The sequence below is a fragment of the Oncorhynchus gorbuscha genome, linkage group LG09 (genome assembly GCF_021184085.1).
Source record: "Oncorhynchus gorbuscha isolate QuinsamMale2020 ecotype Even-year linkage group LG09, OgorEven_v1.0, whole genome shotgun sequence".
Classification (NCBI taxonomy): Eukaryota; Metazoa; Chordata; class Actinopteri; order Salmoniformes; family Salmonidae; genus Oncorhynchus; species Oncorhynchus gorbuscha.
The window spans coordinates 85,984,635-86,001,044 of record NC_060181.1 but is presented as its reverse complement, the minus strand read 5'-3'; the positions used below and the strand labels follow the sequence as shown (position 1 = coordinate 86,001,044).

The 16,410-nt window shown below is 47.9% G+C and overlaps 1 protein-coding gene across 15 annotated transcripts in view; it reads left to right on the top strand.

Moving 5' to 3' along the window:
• LOC124044213 (POU domain, class 2, transcription factor 1-like) overlaps positions 1-14,000 on the top strand; it is a 39,688-nt gene extending 25,688 nt beyond the window's left edge. For 2 of the 15 annotated variants that reach the window (XM_046363760.1, XM_046363767.1), the window contains exons 4-16: positions 191-286; positions 1,809-1,991; positions 2,299-2,385; positions 2,914-3,043; positions 3,211-3,302; positions 3,403-3,579; positions 6,282-6,423; positions 6,536-6,690; positions 6,776-6,970; positions 7,189-7,294; positions 7,409-7,736; positions 8,003-8,103; positions 9,710-14,000. In XM_046363760.1, coding sequence (XP_046219716.1) covers positions 191-286; positions 1,809-1,991; positions 2,299-2,385; positions 2,914-3,043; positions 3,211-3,302; positions 3,403-3,579; positions 6,282-6,423; positions 6,536-6,690; positions 6,776-6,970; positions 7,189-7,294; positions 7,409-7,736; positions 8,003-8,103; positions 9,710-9,984 — 2,067 coding nt within the window. In that variant the 3' untranslated portion in view covers positions 9,985-14,000. The remainder of the gene's footprint in view (positions 1-190; positions 287-1,808; positions 1,992-2,298; positions 2,386-2,913; positions 3,044-3,210; positions 3,303-3,402; positions 3,580-6,281; positions 6,424-6,535; positions 6,691-6,775; positions 6,971-7,188; positions 7,295-7,408; positions 7,737-8,002; positions 8,104-9,709) is intronic. The other 13 variants (XM_046363761.1, XM_046363768.1, XM_046363766.1 and 10 more) reach the window with 13 other exon arrangements.
• Positions 14,001-16,410: the final 2,410 nt, after the last annotated feature.

Sequence of the window (16,410 nt, the reverse complement as noted above, 5' to 3'; positions counted from 1 at the left end):
TGAGTTTATCCTATATAAGGTTATGCTATATGAGTTTATCCTATATAAGGTTATGCTATATGAGTTTATCCTATATTTATCCTATATAAGGTTATCCTATATAAGGTTATCCTATATAAGGTTATCCTATATGAGGTTGTCCTATATGAGTTTATCCTATATAAGGTTATGCTATGTACTCTGCTTCTAGTCCAAGTCAGAAGACTCGGGTGCAATTCCGACCTCCGTCCAGCAGGGGGTGCTGCCTCAGGCCCAGCTCATGTTGGCTGGGGGACAGATAGCTGGAGTAAGTGGCATGCTGTCTGCCTGCCTGCTTGCCTGTCAGTTCATCTGTCTGTCTGTAATGTGATGGATCTCTATGGCCTTCTTGTCTCATCTTCCTCATCTGCCCTGATCTGAAAGAACAACAAATGCCCGTTAAGGCATCGTCCACCATGATGCTTTCACTGTTCTTAGATCAAGGCTGATAAAGAGAAGAACACACACACACACACAGAGAGAGAGGGTGTTGTTATGTCCAAGTACTATTTTCCTTGTTTCCTCTCCTTAGTGACCAGTGATTCATATAAAGATTGGATGGGAATTGATCTACCTATCATATGCATCCCATTAATTCCTGTTATGATCAGTGTGGAGTATAACCTGCTTGTGCATGCAGATCATGTCAACTCCCCTGACACGCATTACCCTGGTACCATCTGTGCGTGCGTGTGTGTGCGTGAGCCCAGGTGTCATGCTCATCCGTGATCATTCTGTTGCTGTCACATTGCCAGCATGTCCTCACATGTGACCTGAGGGTCAGACAGCCAGTGGCTGTGACGTCTTCATCCAGTAAGGCTTCACAGCAAAGTCATCTTCTGTCCAAAAGCACGAGTCCTTTCCTCTCTCCATCTCTTGGCCCCTGGACACTCCGTCACTGCATCACATGTACTGCTTGATGTTGTATTCATTTGAAACGTGAACATCCTTTGACTTTTGAAATAAATAGTTAGGACAAACTACTGTTTCTCTTCTTCCCTGCTGTCTCTTTATTTCTCACACCACTTTACCCTCTCTCCACAATACGTCATCTCTCGCTTTCTATCTCCCTCTTTCTCTCTGCCCCCCTCCTCCTCTCCTCTCCCACTTTACCATGTCCTCCTCTCGCTTTCTATCTCCCTCTTTCTCTCTGCCCTCCTCTCCTCTCTCCACAATACGTCATCTCTCGCTTTCTATCTCCCCCTTTCTCTCTGCCCTCCTCTCCTCTCCCACTTTACCATGTCCTCCTCTCGCTTTCTATCTCCCTCTTTCTCTCTGCCCTCCTCCTCTCTCCACAATACGTCATCTCTCGCTTTCTATCTCCCTCTTTCTCTCTGCCCTCCTCCTCTCTCCACAATACGTCATCTCTTGCTTTCTATCTCCCTCTTTCTCTCTGCCCTCCTCCTCTCTCCACAATACGTCATCTCTTGCTTTCTATCTCCCTCTTTCTCTCTGCCCTCCTATCCTCTCTCCACAATACGTCATCTCTCGCTTTCTATCTCCCTCTTTCTCTCTGCCCTCCTCTCCCCACAATACGTCATCTCTCGCTTTCCATCTCCCTCTTTCTCTCTGCCCTCCTCTCCCCACAATATGTCATCTCTCGCTTTCTCTCTGCCCTCCTCTCCTCTCCCACTCTACCATGTCCTCCTCTCGCTTTCTATCTCCCTCTTTCTCTCTGCCCTCCTCTCCTCTCCCACTCTACCATGTCCTCATCTCTCTCTCTTACCTCTTCCTCTCCCCTGCTCCTCTCTCTTACCTCTTCTTCTCCTCTCCCCTGCTCCTCTCTTTAGTTGACCCTGTCTCCAGCGCAGCAGCAGTTGTTGTTGCAACAGGCCCAGGCCCAGCTCCTAGCAGCAGCCATGCAGCAGCAGTCAGCCAGCCAGCAGAGCAGCACTACGGGGGCCAGCATCTCTGCCTCTGCAGCCACCCCTATCACACAACTGCCCCTGTCCCAGCCCATCCAGATCACCTCTGTAAGAGATTCACACACACACACACGAGAACCCGCATGTGCGCAAACACACACACAGGCACACACACAGAGACAGGTAGACACACACAAACACACCACATCATCACTAGGGCTAGATGGAATCTGCAGGGGGCAGAGTATCCTGCTACCTCTAGAATGGGGTGTGAAATAAATAAAAAACTATGTAATGATGTCAAACCCAATACTGTTCCACTATATATATCATATACCAACCACAGTGTCATCATTAATTGAATATGCAGGAACCATGGAGCTCTGGAGGTAATGTTCACATCGTTCCCCCTCAGATTCCCTCTGGTTCTACCCATCTTCCAGGCCAGCTAAGCCAGCTGGGATACCCCTATGAGATGGCGACCTTCAGCAGTTACCTACCTGTAGTACTCCTTTTTAAATCACTGTTACATGAATGACTGGACCTGTATAATGTAACTGTAGTGGTACATCTGTAAAACAGTGTAGTAGGAATGAGTGTGTTTTTTTTCCTGTAGCACATTAGAACTTGATCTCCATGTGGAAGCTTGATGAGAACCTTCCTCTGTTGATCTCTGCAGTATGAAGCTAAAAGGGAGACCTTTGAAGCCCACTCTACCACTCTTACCGGTGGTCCTTCTGTAGCTCAGTTGATAGAGCATGGCGCTTGTAACGCCAGGGTAGTGGGTTCAATCCCCGGGACCACCCATACGTAGAATGTATGCACACATGACTGTAAGTCGCTTTGGATAAAAGCGTCTGCTAAATGGCATATATTTACCTTTTAGGACTATAGCCTGCTTGTTAATACTGTTTTACCTCTAGATACGAAGGCTCCATGTTTGTGTGAGATGAACAACAACAGCATGAAGTGATTTGTGTATACCTGTAGTAATGTGTGCTCCTCTCCTGGTGTGTGTGAGGACGTTCAGCAGTTACAACAGCTGCAGCAGCAGAACCTGACCATGCCCCAGTTTGTCCTAGTTCAGCCTGGCCACCACATCGCTACCCAGCTGCAGCCTGGCCAGTTCATCATCTCACAGTCACCACAGGGCCAGCAGAGTATGTACCACACACACCACACTCCGCACGGACACACACTCCGCACGCACGCACGCACGCACGCACGCAAGCAGATACACCCACACGAACACAAACACAGGCACGCGCACATATACTCTCACCCTCCCTTTATGCCTCTTAAAAGTTCTCCATTATTCCCTCAACAGGTCTCCTGCAAGGCCAGAGTCTTCTAACTCAACTACCTCAAAGCCAAGCCAACCTCCTGCAGACTCATCCCAGCATCACGCTCTCCACACAGGTCAGACACTACAGATACGGCTACTATGTTTCAAACCTTTCCAGTTTAAACCATGTTTAGTTTGTCTAACCCCATACACACCCCATCTCCCGTCATGTAGCCAGCGACTCCAACCCGCACGATAGCAGCCACGCCCATCCAGCCTCTGGCCCACAGCCAGACCTCGCCCCCTAAACGCCTGGCCACGCCCAGTCTGGAGGAGCCCAGTGACCTGGAGGAGCTAGAACAGTTTGCCAAGACCTTCAAACAGAGACGCATCAAACTGGGCTTCACACAGGTGTGTGTGTGGTTGGGGTTGTCAGGGAGCTGTAGGTGTGGTTGGGGTTGTCAGGGAGCTGTAGGAAGGTGGGTGTGTGTGGTTGGGGTTGTCAGGGAGCTGTAGGAAGGTGGGTGTGTGTGGTTGGGGTTGTCAGGGAGCTGTAGAAAGGTGTGTGTGTGGTTGGGGTTGTCAGGGAGCTGTAGAAAGGTGTGTGTGTGTGGTTGGGGTTGTCAGGGAGCTGTAGGAAGGTGTGTGTGTGGTTGGGGTTGTCAGGGAGCTGTAGGAAGGTATGTGTGTGGTTGGGGTTGTCAGGGAGCTGTAGGAAGGTGTGTGTGTGGTTGGGGTTGTCAGGGAGCTGTAGGAAGGTGTGTGTGTGTGTGTGTGTGTGTGTGTGTGTGTGTGTGTGGGGGGTTGGGGTTGTCAGGGCGCTGTGGGAAGAGGTGTGTGTGTGTGTGGTTGGGGTTGGGGTTGTCAGGGCTCTGTGGGAAGAGGTGTGTGTGTGGTTGGGGTTGTCAGGGAGCTGTGGGAAGGTGTGTGTGGTTGGGGTTGTCAGGGAGCTGTAGGAGGGTGTGTGGTTGGGATTGTCAGGGAGCTGTAGGAAGAGGTGTATGTGTTGTTGGGGTTGTCAGGTAGCTGTAGGAAGAGGTGTGGTTGGGGTTGTCAGGGAGCTGTAGGAAGGTGTGTGTGTGGTTGGGGTTGTCAGGGAGCTGTAGGAAGGTGTGTGTGTGGTTGGGGTTGTCAGGGAGCTGCAGGAATGTGTGGTTGGGGTTGTCAGGGAGCTGTAGGAAGGTGTGTGTGTGTGTGTGTTTGGGGTTGTCAGGGCACTGTGGGAAGGTGTGTGTGTGTGGTTGGGGTTGTCAGGGAGCTGTAGGAGGGTGTGTGGTTGGGATTGTCAGGGAGCTGTAGGAAGAGGTGTGTGTGTGTGTGTTGTTGGAGTTGTCAGGGAGCTGTAGGAAGGTGTGTGTGTGGTTGGGGTTGTCAGGGAGCTGCAGGAATGTGTGGTTGGGGTTGTCAGGGAGCTGTAGGAAGGTGTGTGTGTGTGTGTGTGTGTGTGTTTGGGGTTGTCAGGGCGCTGTGGGAAGAGGTGTGTGTGTGTGTGTGTGTGGTTGGGGTTGTCAGGGAGCTGTGGGAAGGTGTGTGTGTGTGTGGTTGGGGTTGTCAGGGAGCTGTGGGAAGGTGTGTGTGTGTGTGGTTGGGGTTGTCAGGGAGCTGTAGGAAGGTGTGTGTGTGTGTGTGTGTGTGTGTGTGTGGTTGGGATTGTCAGGGCGCTGTGGGAAGAGGTGTGTGGTTGGGGTTGTCAGGGAGCTGTGGGAAGGTGTGTGTGGTTGGGGTTGTCAGGGAGCTGTGGGAAGGTGTGTGTGGTTGGGGTTGTCAGGGAGCTGTAGGAAGGTGTGTGTGTGTGTGTGTGTGTGTGTGTGTGTGTGTGTGTGTGTGTGTGTGTGTGTGTGTGTGTGTGTGTGTGTGTGTGTGTGTGTGTGTGTGTGTGTGTGTGTGTGTGTGTGTGTGTGTGTGTGTGTGTGGGGTTGTCAGGGCGCTGTGGGAAGAGGTGTGTGTGTGTGTGTGGTTGGGGTTGTCAGGGAGCTGTAGGGAGGTGTGTGTGTGTGGTTGGGATTGTCAGGGAGCTGTAGGAAGAGGTGTGTGTGGTTGGGGTTGTCAGGGAGCTGTAGTGTGTGTGTGTGTGTGTGTGTGTGTGTGTGTGTGTGTGTGTGTGTGTGTGTGTGTGTGTGTGTGTGTGTGTGTGTGTGTGTGTGTGTGTGTGTGTGTGTGTGTGTGTGTGTGTGTGGTTGGGGTTGTCAGGGCGCTGTGGGAAGAGGTGTGTGTGTGGTTGGGGTTGGGGTTGTCAGGGCGCTGTGGGAAGAGGTGTGTGTGTGGTTGGGGTTGGGGTTGTCAGGGCGCTGTGGGAAGAGGTGTGTGTGTGGTTGGGGTTGTCAGGGAGCTGTGGGAAGAGGTGTGTGTGGTTGGGGTTGTCAGGGAGCTGTAGGAAGGTGTGTGTGGTTGGGGTTGTCAGGGAGCTGTAGGAAGGTGTGTGTGGTTGGGGTTGTCAGGGAGCTGTAGGAAGGTGTGTGTGATTGGGGTTGTCAGGTAGCTGTAGGAAGGTGTGTGTGTGGTTGGGGTTGTCAGGTAGCTGTAGGAAGGTGTGTGTGTGGTTGGGGTTTTCAGGGAGCTGTAGGAAGGTGTGTGGTTGGGGTTGTCAGGGAGCTGTACGAAGGTGTGTGTGTGTGGTTGGGGTTGTCAGGGAGCTGTAGGAAGGTGTGTGTGTGTGGTTGGGGTGGTCAGGGAGCTGTACGACTGTGTGTGTGGTTGCGGTTGTCAGGGAGCTGTAGGAAGGTGTGTGTGTGTGTGGTTGGGGTTGTCAGGGAGCTGTAGGAAGGTGTGTGTGGTTGGGGTTGTCAGGGAGCTGTAGGAAGGTGTGTGTGGTTGGGGTTGTCAGGGAGCTGTAGGAAGGTGTGTGGTTGGGGTTGTCAGGGAGCTGTAGAAAGGCGTGTGTGTGGTTGGGGTTGTCAGGGAGCTGTGGGAAGGTGTGGTTGGGGTTGTCAGGGAGCTGTAGGAAGGTGTGGTTGGGGTTGTCAGGGAGCTGTAGGATGGTGTGTGTGTGGTTGGGATTGTCAGGGAGCTGTTGGAAGGGTGTGTGTGTGTGTGGTTGGGGTTGTCAGGGAGCTAGAGGAAGGTTTGTATGATAACAGCAGAGCTGTCCCTTACCCTCTCTCTGTCTCCCCCAGGGAGATGTTGGCCTGGCTATGGGCAAGCTGTACGGTAACGACTTCAGCCAGACCACCATCTCCCGTTTCGAGGCCTTGAACCTGAGTTTTAAGAACATGTGCAAGCTGAAGCCACTGCTGGAGAAGTGGCTCAACGATGCAGGTTTGTCCCTGAGCTGACCGCCAGCCCTGTGTGTGTGCTGTATTGTGTACTGTATTGTGTACGTACATATACCTGGTCTTTACTTTTGTCCCTGTCCTTTGTCGCGGTGCTGTTTATGCAGACAATCTGTCGTCTGACCAGGCCCTGTCCAGCCCCAGTGCCCTGGGCTCCCCTGGCCTGGGTATGGAGGGGCTGAACCGCCGACGCAAGAAGAGGACCAGCATCGAGACCAACATCCGTTTGGCCTTAGAAAAGAGATTTCTGGAAGTGAGTGACATTTCATATTCTAGATTATCTCTCAGGAACTGCCCCAATACTGAAAGGGAATCCCTGGGGTTTTGCCCTCTTCAAGCAGAACCAAAAACCTACCTCTGAGGAGATAACCATGATCGCCGACCAGCTCAACATGGAGAAGGAGGTGATCCGGGTGTGGTTCTGTAACCGCCGGCAGAAAGAGAAGAGGATCAACCCCCCTAGCGGTGGATATAGCAACACCGGGACAGGAAGTAGCCCCATCAAAACCATCTTCACCCCTACGATCCCTCTGGTATGGACAACACACACTGGCATGTACCACACACACACACACACACACACACACACACACACACACACACACACACACACACACACACACACACACACACACACACACACACACACACACACACACACACACACACACACACACACACACACACACACACGCAAAGTGTTTTTTCCTATTCCATGTTCAACCCCTCTCCTTCTCCTTCCCTGTTGCAGGTGGCCAGTACGGCCAGCCTTGTGACCAGTAACACACCGACCACACTGACTGTAAACCCAGTGATGCCTCTCAACAGCACCAGCGTGTCTGGCCTGACCTTCACAGGTGCACAGGGAAAGGGACAGGATGATATTTAGCTGGGAATCAAGCAATATTCTCTTCCCATTTTCCACCTTCTGGCCCTCAAATACTAAACACCAGTCTGCCGTTCTGTCCCAGGCACGACCATAGGAGCGACCACAAACACGGCGTCTGTCATCTCCATGGCACCCATGGTTACTGCGGTGACCAGCTCCCCATCGCTAAGCCCCTCCCCCACGGCCCTCCAGGCCACGACGGCGGAGACCGGCGGAACCCAGGAGCACACGGTGGTCACGCAGGCACCGTCGTCCCTAGCGACCACTCTGGGGACGGGTCAGGTGATGGTGGCTGGACTGGGCCTGTCGGCCGCCCTGCAAGGCGCCGCCCAGTTACCCACCAGCGCTAGTTTCGCCGCCATGGCCGGGCTTAACCAAGGACTTATGGCGTCGTCGCAGTTCACTCCTGGGTGAGTAGGTTGGGGAGGGGATATCTGAGCACGGTCTGATCACAGAGCATATCAAACTACAGGAAGGGCTGTCCTCATGCGCTATCTGGAATGCAGAATTATATCATGAAATAGAATCTTTCAATAGGATTTGTGAATAGTCTAAATGTTTTGAATAATCATAGTATTAATAGTAGCATATGAGCATCACAATCTCAGGGATTGAAGGAGGAATCAGAATGATTTTTAATCTCTCCTGCTTTCTTACTCTGTGTGTCTCTGTGTAGGGGGGCCTTGCTGAGCTTGGCTCCAGGGGGGCTGGGAGGGGCTCTGAACCCCGCCATGTTGAGCAACAGCACCCTGGCCACCATCCAAGGTCTGTGGAGCGGCAAGTACACCTGTTTAATTACCTCATTTACATAGGCTGTTCTCATATTATACTGGATAAAAATATAAACGCAACGTGTTGACTGCAATCAGTCAATTGAAATGAATGAATTAGGCCCTAGTATATGAATTTCATGCGACTGGGCAGGGGCACAGCCTGGGAGGGCCTGGGAGGGCATAGGCCTACTCACTTTCCACACAAAAGGGCTTTATTATAGACAGAAATAGTCCCCCGCCTCAGATGATCCCACAGGTGAAGAAGCTGTATGGAGGTCATGGGCTGGCGTGGTTACACGTGGTCTGCGGCTGTGAGGCCGGTTGGACGTACTGCCAAATTCTCTAAAACGACTTGGAGGCAACTTGTGGTAGAGAAATTAACATTCAATTCTCTGGCAGAAACTCAGGGGGACATTCCTGCAGTCAGCATGTCAATTGCACCCTCAACTTGAGACATCTGTGGCATCGTGTTGTGTGACAAAACTGCACATTTTAAAGTGGCCTTTTATTGTCCTCAACTGTGTAATGATCATGCTGTTTAATCAGCTTCTTGATATGCCACACCTGTCAGGTGGATGGATTATCTTGGCAAAGGAGAAATGATCATGAATAGGGGAGGTAAGAAAAATGGAAAACATCTGGGGATCTATTACAAGCTCATGAAACAGGGGCACAACACTTTATATATGCTGTGTTTATACACATGTTCAGTGTAGTTTTATACTGTTTGTCCAACCTCAATATATTTAAGACTACCTTTCTCATTGCTCTGAACCTTCCACTTATACACCTGTAGAACAACGGAGGCTGCTGAACGGCTCATAATAATGGCCGGAACGGAGCAGGTGTGAAATGGCATCAAACACATGGAAACCGGGCCTCCCGGGTGGCGCAGTGGTTAAGGGCGCTGTACTGCAGCGCCAGCTGTGCCATCAGGGTCCCTGGGTTCGCGCCCAGGCTCTGTCGTAACCGACCGCGACCGAGAGGTCCGTGATGCGACGCACAATTGGCCTAGCGTCGTCCGGTTTAGGGAGGGCTTGGTCGGTAGGGATGTCCTTGTCTCATCGCACACTAGCGACTCCTGTGGCGGGCCGGGCGCAGTGCGCGCTAACCAAGGTTGCCAGGTGCACGGTGTACCCTCCGACACATTGGTGCTGCTGGCTTCCGGGTTGGATGCGCGCTGTGTTAAGAAGCAGTACGGCTGGTTGGGTTGTGTATCGGAGGACGCATGACTTTCAACCTTCGTCTCTCCCGAGCCCGTACGGGAGTTGTAGCGATGAGACAAGATAGTAGCTACTACAACAATTGGATACCACGAAATTGTGGAGATAAAGGGGTAAAAAAAAACACACACAAAAAACCACCTGGAAAGCATGTGTTTGATGTATTTGATACCATTCCACTGATTCCACTCCAGTCATTACCACCAGCTCGTTCTCCCCACCTGTATAACTAGTCTGTACCAGACACTGTCCTCCTGGTCTTCACCAAACGTCACACCATTCTGTACAAGACGTAATGAGAACTCCCGCTAGCTACATTACCCTTCATATCCATCCACAGTTAGCTGTAACTCCTCCCCCTCTGTCCCTCCTCTCCTCCCCCTGCAGCTCTGGCATCAGGCGGTGCTCTCCCCATCACCTCGCTGGATGGGAGCGGTAACCTGCTGTTCGCCAACACCTCCGCCGGCAGCACCCCCAACCTGATGCAACCCCTCTTCCTGAACCCCCAGAACCTGTCCCTGCTCACCACCAACCCTGTCAATCTGGTGTCAGCTGGAGCTGCTGGGGGAGGGGCCCTGCAGGTCTCAGCTGACCACCAGGTCACCACGGCGACTGTACCAGTTCCCGCCTCCACCATCACCACTGCCTCCAGGGCCCAGTGAAGCTGGAGGCCTCAAATGGAACCCTATGCCCTATTTAGTGCACTACTCTTGGTTATATGTAGCGTACGATATGTCTGGCTCTGGCCATATTAGGGCACTATATGGGGGAATAGGGCTGTTGTTTGGGATTTGGCCTTAGACTAATGGCTCTACCCACCTGTTCCTCCTCTTCTCTCTGTCATTATTTAAATATTTTGCTGCCACCAAAAAGAAACCCTCTGTGAAGCGGGTTGGAATTGATTATTTTTTTTTATGTTGGTCTTCTTTCCATTCTCTCTTCCCTAGTACTCCAAAAATGTTGGTCTTCTTTCCATTCTCTCTTCCCTAGTACTCCAAAAATGTTGGTCTTCTTTCCATTCTCTCTTCCCTAGTACTCCAAAAATGTTGGTCTTCTTTCCATTCTCTCTTCCCTAGTACTCCAAAAATGTTGGTATTTTTTCCATTCTCTCTTCCCTAGTACTCCAAAAATGTTGGTCTTCTTTCCATTCTCTCTTCCCTAGTACTCCAAAAATGTTGGTATTTTTTCCATTCTCTCTTCCCTAGTACTCCAAAAATGTTGGTCTTCTTTCCATTCTCTCTTCCCTAGTACTCCAAAAATTATGTTTTTGGTCGTTGGATGCATCAGGTCACACAGGAGGACTGGGGCGGCCATTTTCTGAGGCATGATCGTCTTGAACTCTATGGTTTGTGCTCCTTGTGTGACACTTGACCAACGTCTTGGGAGAGTAAATAACAGAGAAGACCCACCTTTTCTACTCCGTCACCTTTTTCACAAGTAGAGATCTTTCTCTTCCCTGTTCAGAACTTATTCTGAAGTACTTCTAACCAAAAATGTGTGATTTTACTTTTAAAAAATTTACTCTAACAAAAATGATTTACTACTAAGTTCACAATCTACATCATCACTAAAAGGGGGTTTGTGCGTCTCCCCTGTCTAGGTTGAGTTTATAGTGTCGGAGGCTCTGTTGGAAAGGCCTCAACACGAATATCAAAGTTTTATTTTAGAAGCGTTCTCGTTTTAGTTTGTTTTCTCTTGTTTTTATGTGAGTGGACATTTTCAGAACTTTACATCTAACATTAAGTTTTAACTGCTATATATATAATTAGTTTTATCGTGGTTATAAGGCTTTAAAAATCTAGTAATAATAAGTGGCTGATATATAACGGTTATCGTTGCTTTAAGGAACAGGGTTAGCTGAGTGGTCTCTCTCTGGTCCTCTCGGTCTGGTAACACTGAGTTTGACATTTCGCAGTAGCCCAGTGGCCATGGAGCATTTGTAAATGGTAGTCTAGGTGCGGACCATAGACACTGATATAAGAAATGATCACGCTTAGAGCTTTAACCCGGGTTACATATGGACCCATGTCTGTGGGGTGGTGGTTGTGTGTTGTGGGGGGGTCAGGGTTCACAGTTCAGGGGTCAGGCAGTATAGGGGCTAAGTTGTTTTCTTGTGACCTTTACAGCTCAGGCAAATACAGACGCCTCAGTTAGCTGTATGATACATGGAGCTCTGTGACTGAGTGTTCTCTGACGGTCTGTCTGTCTGTGTGGTTGCCATGCCAACTGGATGACGTTGGTGTGCGGTAGATGGGGACGTTGTGTATTTTTGCTGAGATATTTTTCATTTTTTTAATGCCACCAATGAACTGCAGTCTGCCTGTTTTGAAAGACTTAAACATTCTGTCATGTTTTTTAACATGTTTTATGGTCCTTTATTTCTGCAGTCTTTCGACTGGCTTACTTCAAATATACCAAAAATATTTGTTAAAACTAGTGCTGTTTATTGTCAGTGTAGCTTAGCCTAGTCCTAATATTTATGAGTACAAAATCTCTCTCTCTCTCTACACACAACAGGAGAGGAAAATGCAATATGTTGATGATCACTTTCCAAAGACAAACGTATTTTTAAATTTGACTATGGCTGTCCCTGCTCAGCTTTAAAGTAGCAGGGCAAATAACCAAAAAGAAAGGAATGGGAAGACGGGAGGTCAGGTGTCTCCCTGAATAATGTTCATATATTTGAGGGGTGTTTAGGTTTGAATGGTAGCGGTTATATGATATCAATGGGTGCTTATCCTCTAGGCTCGGTCTCGTTTCTCTACATGTTTCCCCCATGATGATATGGCAGACTGTCCTGACCCTTTCTAGACTGGCATATCCGATGGGCAACAGTTTGGACTGTAGTCAGGCTTTCAATAGTCGGGTAAGGGCTGTCCATTTTGAGTTTTTCTACTAATCCTCAGCCATGAAATAAAAAGCTTGAACCAAAGTCGTTTTCTCACTAGCTGCTGTGCCTGTGTGAGCCAGCAAGTGCTGTTCACACGATCACTATCATACATAATACTACTACTGACAAGTTTTCTCCTCTTAAACCCACCTGTGTGCATCCCCCACCTCTAACCCGCTTCTAAGGAACAAGGATATTTTAGCTTTAATGACCAGCTGCTTTAATTTAGAATGGTGTGTTTTTTCTTCTACCTTTGTGACCATATCCTGTTAGCAGGTCTCGATTTCCTGTGGTTGAAGCCTTCTCTCCTTCCCCTCAATGCCCAGGTAGCTTTACTATGGGGAGGTCATCCACTGGCAGCACCAGTAAAGACGTTTCGGACCAAAGATCCTGACCTGTAACCAAACAGCGTAGCCTCTGTGCTGCCCTTATCGAACTGCCCCTTTTCGTAACAACAACAACAGCACACAGCAATAGTGTTGTTCTGTCGGCCCTAACATAACCGGATTAATGACGGCCTAGTTTGAAAGCAGAGAATTGGCTCCACGCTGTTCAGTTTTTGTGCTCCTTTTTCACCCGTGAATTACTTTGACTAAATACCTCAGCAGCACTTAGACATTAGGTTCTCTAAGAAATCTGACACCCGCTGAATATTATAGAATGTACAAGAACTGTATGGCTGAATTGTACAAGATGGCAAAAAAATAGTCATCGTTATCTCAAACTAGGACAAACTACTACTGCTATTTTCTAGTACTACTACTTATGGGTATTTCCAGGTTTTAACAGTTGAACATTATTTTGTGATCCTTCTTGCCAAAGCAAAGCGAAAGCCTTTCTCTCTGCGGCTGGGTTGATGTCTCCATGCTGCTCACTTGGCTGGTGTTCTGTCTGAATGGCACTTGTTGTTCTATTTGTAGTCCTGTTTGCAGTCATTCACCAGTCGTGAAGTGCGGTAGCTAGGTGAACCAGTGTCCATTGGCACCATTGGAAGTTAATGAAATATTTATCTGCGGAACGACTAAAGGATAAGAGAAAAAAACATTTTTTTTCTTCTCTTCTTAATTCTATACATATATATATATACACAACATATGTAAGATATTCATATTTTATATTTGAACTAGTATGTTATCAAGACTGAATGTGGTGTTTTGTCATGCTTATATTCAAAAGACAAAAAAATGTTTTTTTATTAATCATAGCAATTTTGAAAAACTTTCAAGACCAAAAACTTAGACCGCGCCCCCTTGGTGCATGAATCACAGACACCTGTAGCCATCATGTGTGGGTGTGGTCTGTTGAGTGGGAGGGGCTTGCTCTGGTGCCCCTATTGGACAGTCCCCGTTTGTGCTGTTGCTAGGGAAACAGACTGAAGCGCCTAATCTTTCATTGTCTTTTTTGTCTGTGTGTTTGGTTTACTATGGACTTGATTTGCTGTGCTGTTTTTAACAATCGTTAGATGTTTTTTTTAAATTACGTATGCCTTTAATTGTTTTGTATAGCACGAGAGGGCAAGATCACTGGCTTCCTTAGTTTGACAAAATATGAAAATGATAATTTACGCCTTATCGTTATTTAGAAGACAAAAGCATTGTAGCATATGTTTGTGTGAGAGTAATCTAGTGAGAGAGGCTGCCTCCTCGCTATCGTTTGTGTTTAGCTAGCCTACTCAGTGCATAGTTATTGGGCTTGTGCTGTTCTGGCACAGTTATGTTGCTACCTATGACTTTAGGGGTGACCTAGACAGGTGGCAATACCTGTAGGAAAAGCTTTACTATTAACTGAGCTCCAGCAGAGGTGTGTGTGTGTGTGTGTGTGTGTGTGTGTGTGTGTGTGTGTGTGTGTGTGTGTGTGTGTGTGTGTGTGTGTGTGTGTGTGTGTGTGTGTGTGTGTGTGTGTGTGTGTGTGTGTGTGGAAGAGCTGACTGCAGACCACAACGGTGCATTTGTTCTCAGCTTACAGATAAAGTATAATGATAAGAGCATTCAAGGAAGATGGGAATGAGAATATGGAACAGTAGCTGAGTGTGTCAGTGATCCATTGCCTCTTTGTTGGTATGCGATGGTGCACCAGTGAATCCTCTGGTTTGCTATATTTAATTATAACCTGTTGTGATGGCTCAGTCAGTGGATCCTTCAAACATACAGGATCTTTGTGCGTTAGAGTGGATCCTCTTTGATAAAGTTTTATTGTGTTTGGTGCCGTTGTGGATCTGGATGTCTCTCAGGTTTGTCTGATGCTCTAGAAGTGGTTCTGTGTTGATGCATGTGGTTCTGTGTGGTGGGTGTAAAGGTTTAGTAAAGGGAGAGGGCAGCGAGACACCAGGAAGTCTGGGGTAACTAGCTTGGTTAAGGGAGCTGCTGTATACCTCATTTTTAGCTCGAGACTGAGTGAAACTTACTTTAAATCTACTTTAGTAAAGAAAAATATTAAACTTAAGAAGAAAAAAAAAACATAAACAACACCAAAAACACATGGTCCTATCAGAGAAGCTCACAAATGTCTGTTTTAAGAGTACAGAGTGTCATGACAGCTGCTGCCACCGGGGGGAGACAGGACATACTCCAGCACTTAAGAATGTCTGCTTCTCTTTATTTTTTACAATAACAACAATCATCATCGCTCACGCTAAACACACAGTGACCTCTCACACCTCCACCTCCTATTATAATGCTGAAAGTATACTCACATTTCACGTTTTAGTAGTATGTACTTGATTTATCCCAATCTTATTCTGTTTTCTATGATTTGACAATCCTGTCCTTTTTTATATTCTTATTTAGATTGTAAATGTAGATGTTGGTGTGTCTACTCACCTGGTGGTGCGCTGCCTTCGCTGCACTCTCTTTCCTGTGGTAATGTTAACCAAAGACTTTCAAAGTGATTGTATATGGACTAGACCATCTCTCACCCCTCCGCCTCATCATCCCACGAGAAAAGACATGCAGCTGTGATCACACATGCTCTTCCCTGAGCACCTGTAATGTCGATACGCCTGTATGGCAGAGCTGTGTGCGTGCGCGCGCGCCACGGACACAACAGGCAGGGCCTGTGGGGGAGGATGGGTAGTTTCGAGGGGCAAAGTGAGGTTCTCTGATAGACAGAACAATTATCCAATCCCGTGATGGCTGGGTGATGTTTGTTAATACACATTGAGGGTGCATCCTGTGCATGCTGTAAAGGCTCAGGAGTCACTTTTTCTGTCCCTCTGTCTGTCTCTGGGACTGTTGCTAGGACACATCTTTTCCGTCTCAAAGACGGTCACAAAAATACACGGTTTCTGCTTCTTGGATACAGTGCGTCTGTCTGGCTCCCTATGTGTGTATTGTAGTTGCCAGGATACATTGTCTCTAGGATACACATTCTCTGGTTCTTTCGCTCTGTCTCACCACTGTTTTCTTTCTTTCTCTGTGTCTCTCTCTTGCTTCTCTCTCCCGCTGTGACACTATGCATCATGGTCCTTCACTACACATGGCCTGTGTCTGATTGGCTAAGCTCTTTGGTCAATGGAGTCCCAGGGAAACGTTATATGATGCTTTATTCCAAGTGGGGGAGTTGTAGGATCTCACAAGCGCTATCCCAAAGCAAAAAATATCCAAATAATGTTTGACAAACGCAGATACCAAAGATAACTCTCTCTGTCCTGTCACACTCTCTTTCTCTCTCTCTTTCTTTCTTTCTCTCTTTCTCTCTCTCTCTTTTTCTCTCTCTTTCTCTCTTTTTCTCTCTTTTTCTCTCTCTCTCTTTCTTTCTTTCTTTCTTTCTTTCTTTCTTTCTCTCTTTCTCTCTCTCTCTTTTTCTCTCTTTTTCTCTCTTTTTCTCTCTTTTTCTCTCTTTTTCTCTCTCTTTCTCTCTTTTTCTCTCTCTCTCTTTCTTTCTTTCTTTCTTTCTCTCTTTCTCTCTCTCTCTTTTTCTCTCTTTTTCTCTCTCTTTCTCTCTCTTTCTCTCTCTTTCTCTCTTTTTCTCTCTCTCTCACCCTGCCTGCAGCTTGTGTATTAAGAGATAAACCCAGCACTGGCTTTAGCCCTAGCCCCAGTAATTCCAAAGCTTAGATGTATATTTTGGTATATTTCTGAGAAATCTAAATGGAAAAAAAAGTCTGTTTTAAAACAACAATCTTGTCTGTTTGGTGTATCGATCTTTTTCTGTCACAGCATGGAACTAATTGCAGAATTGTCTTACTCTTGGTAGATTA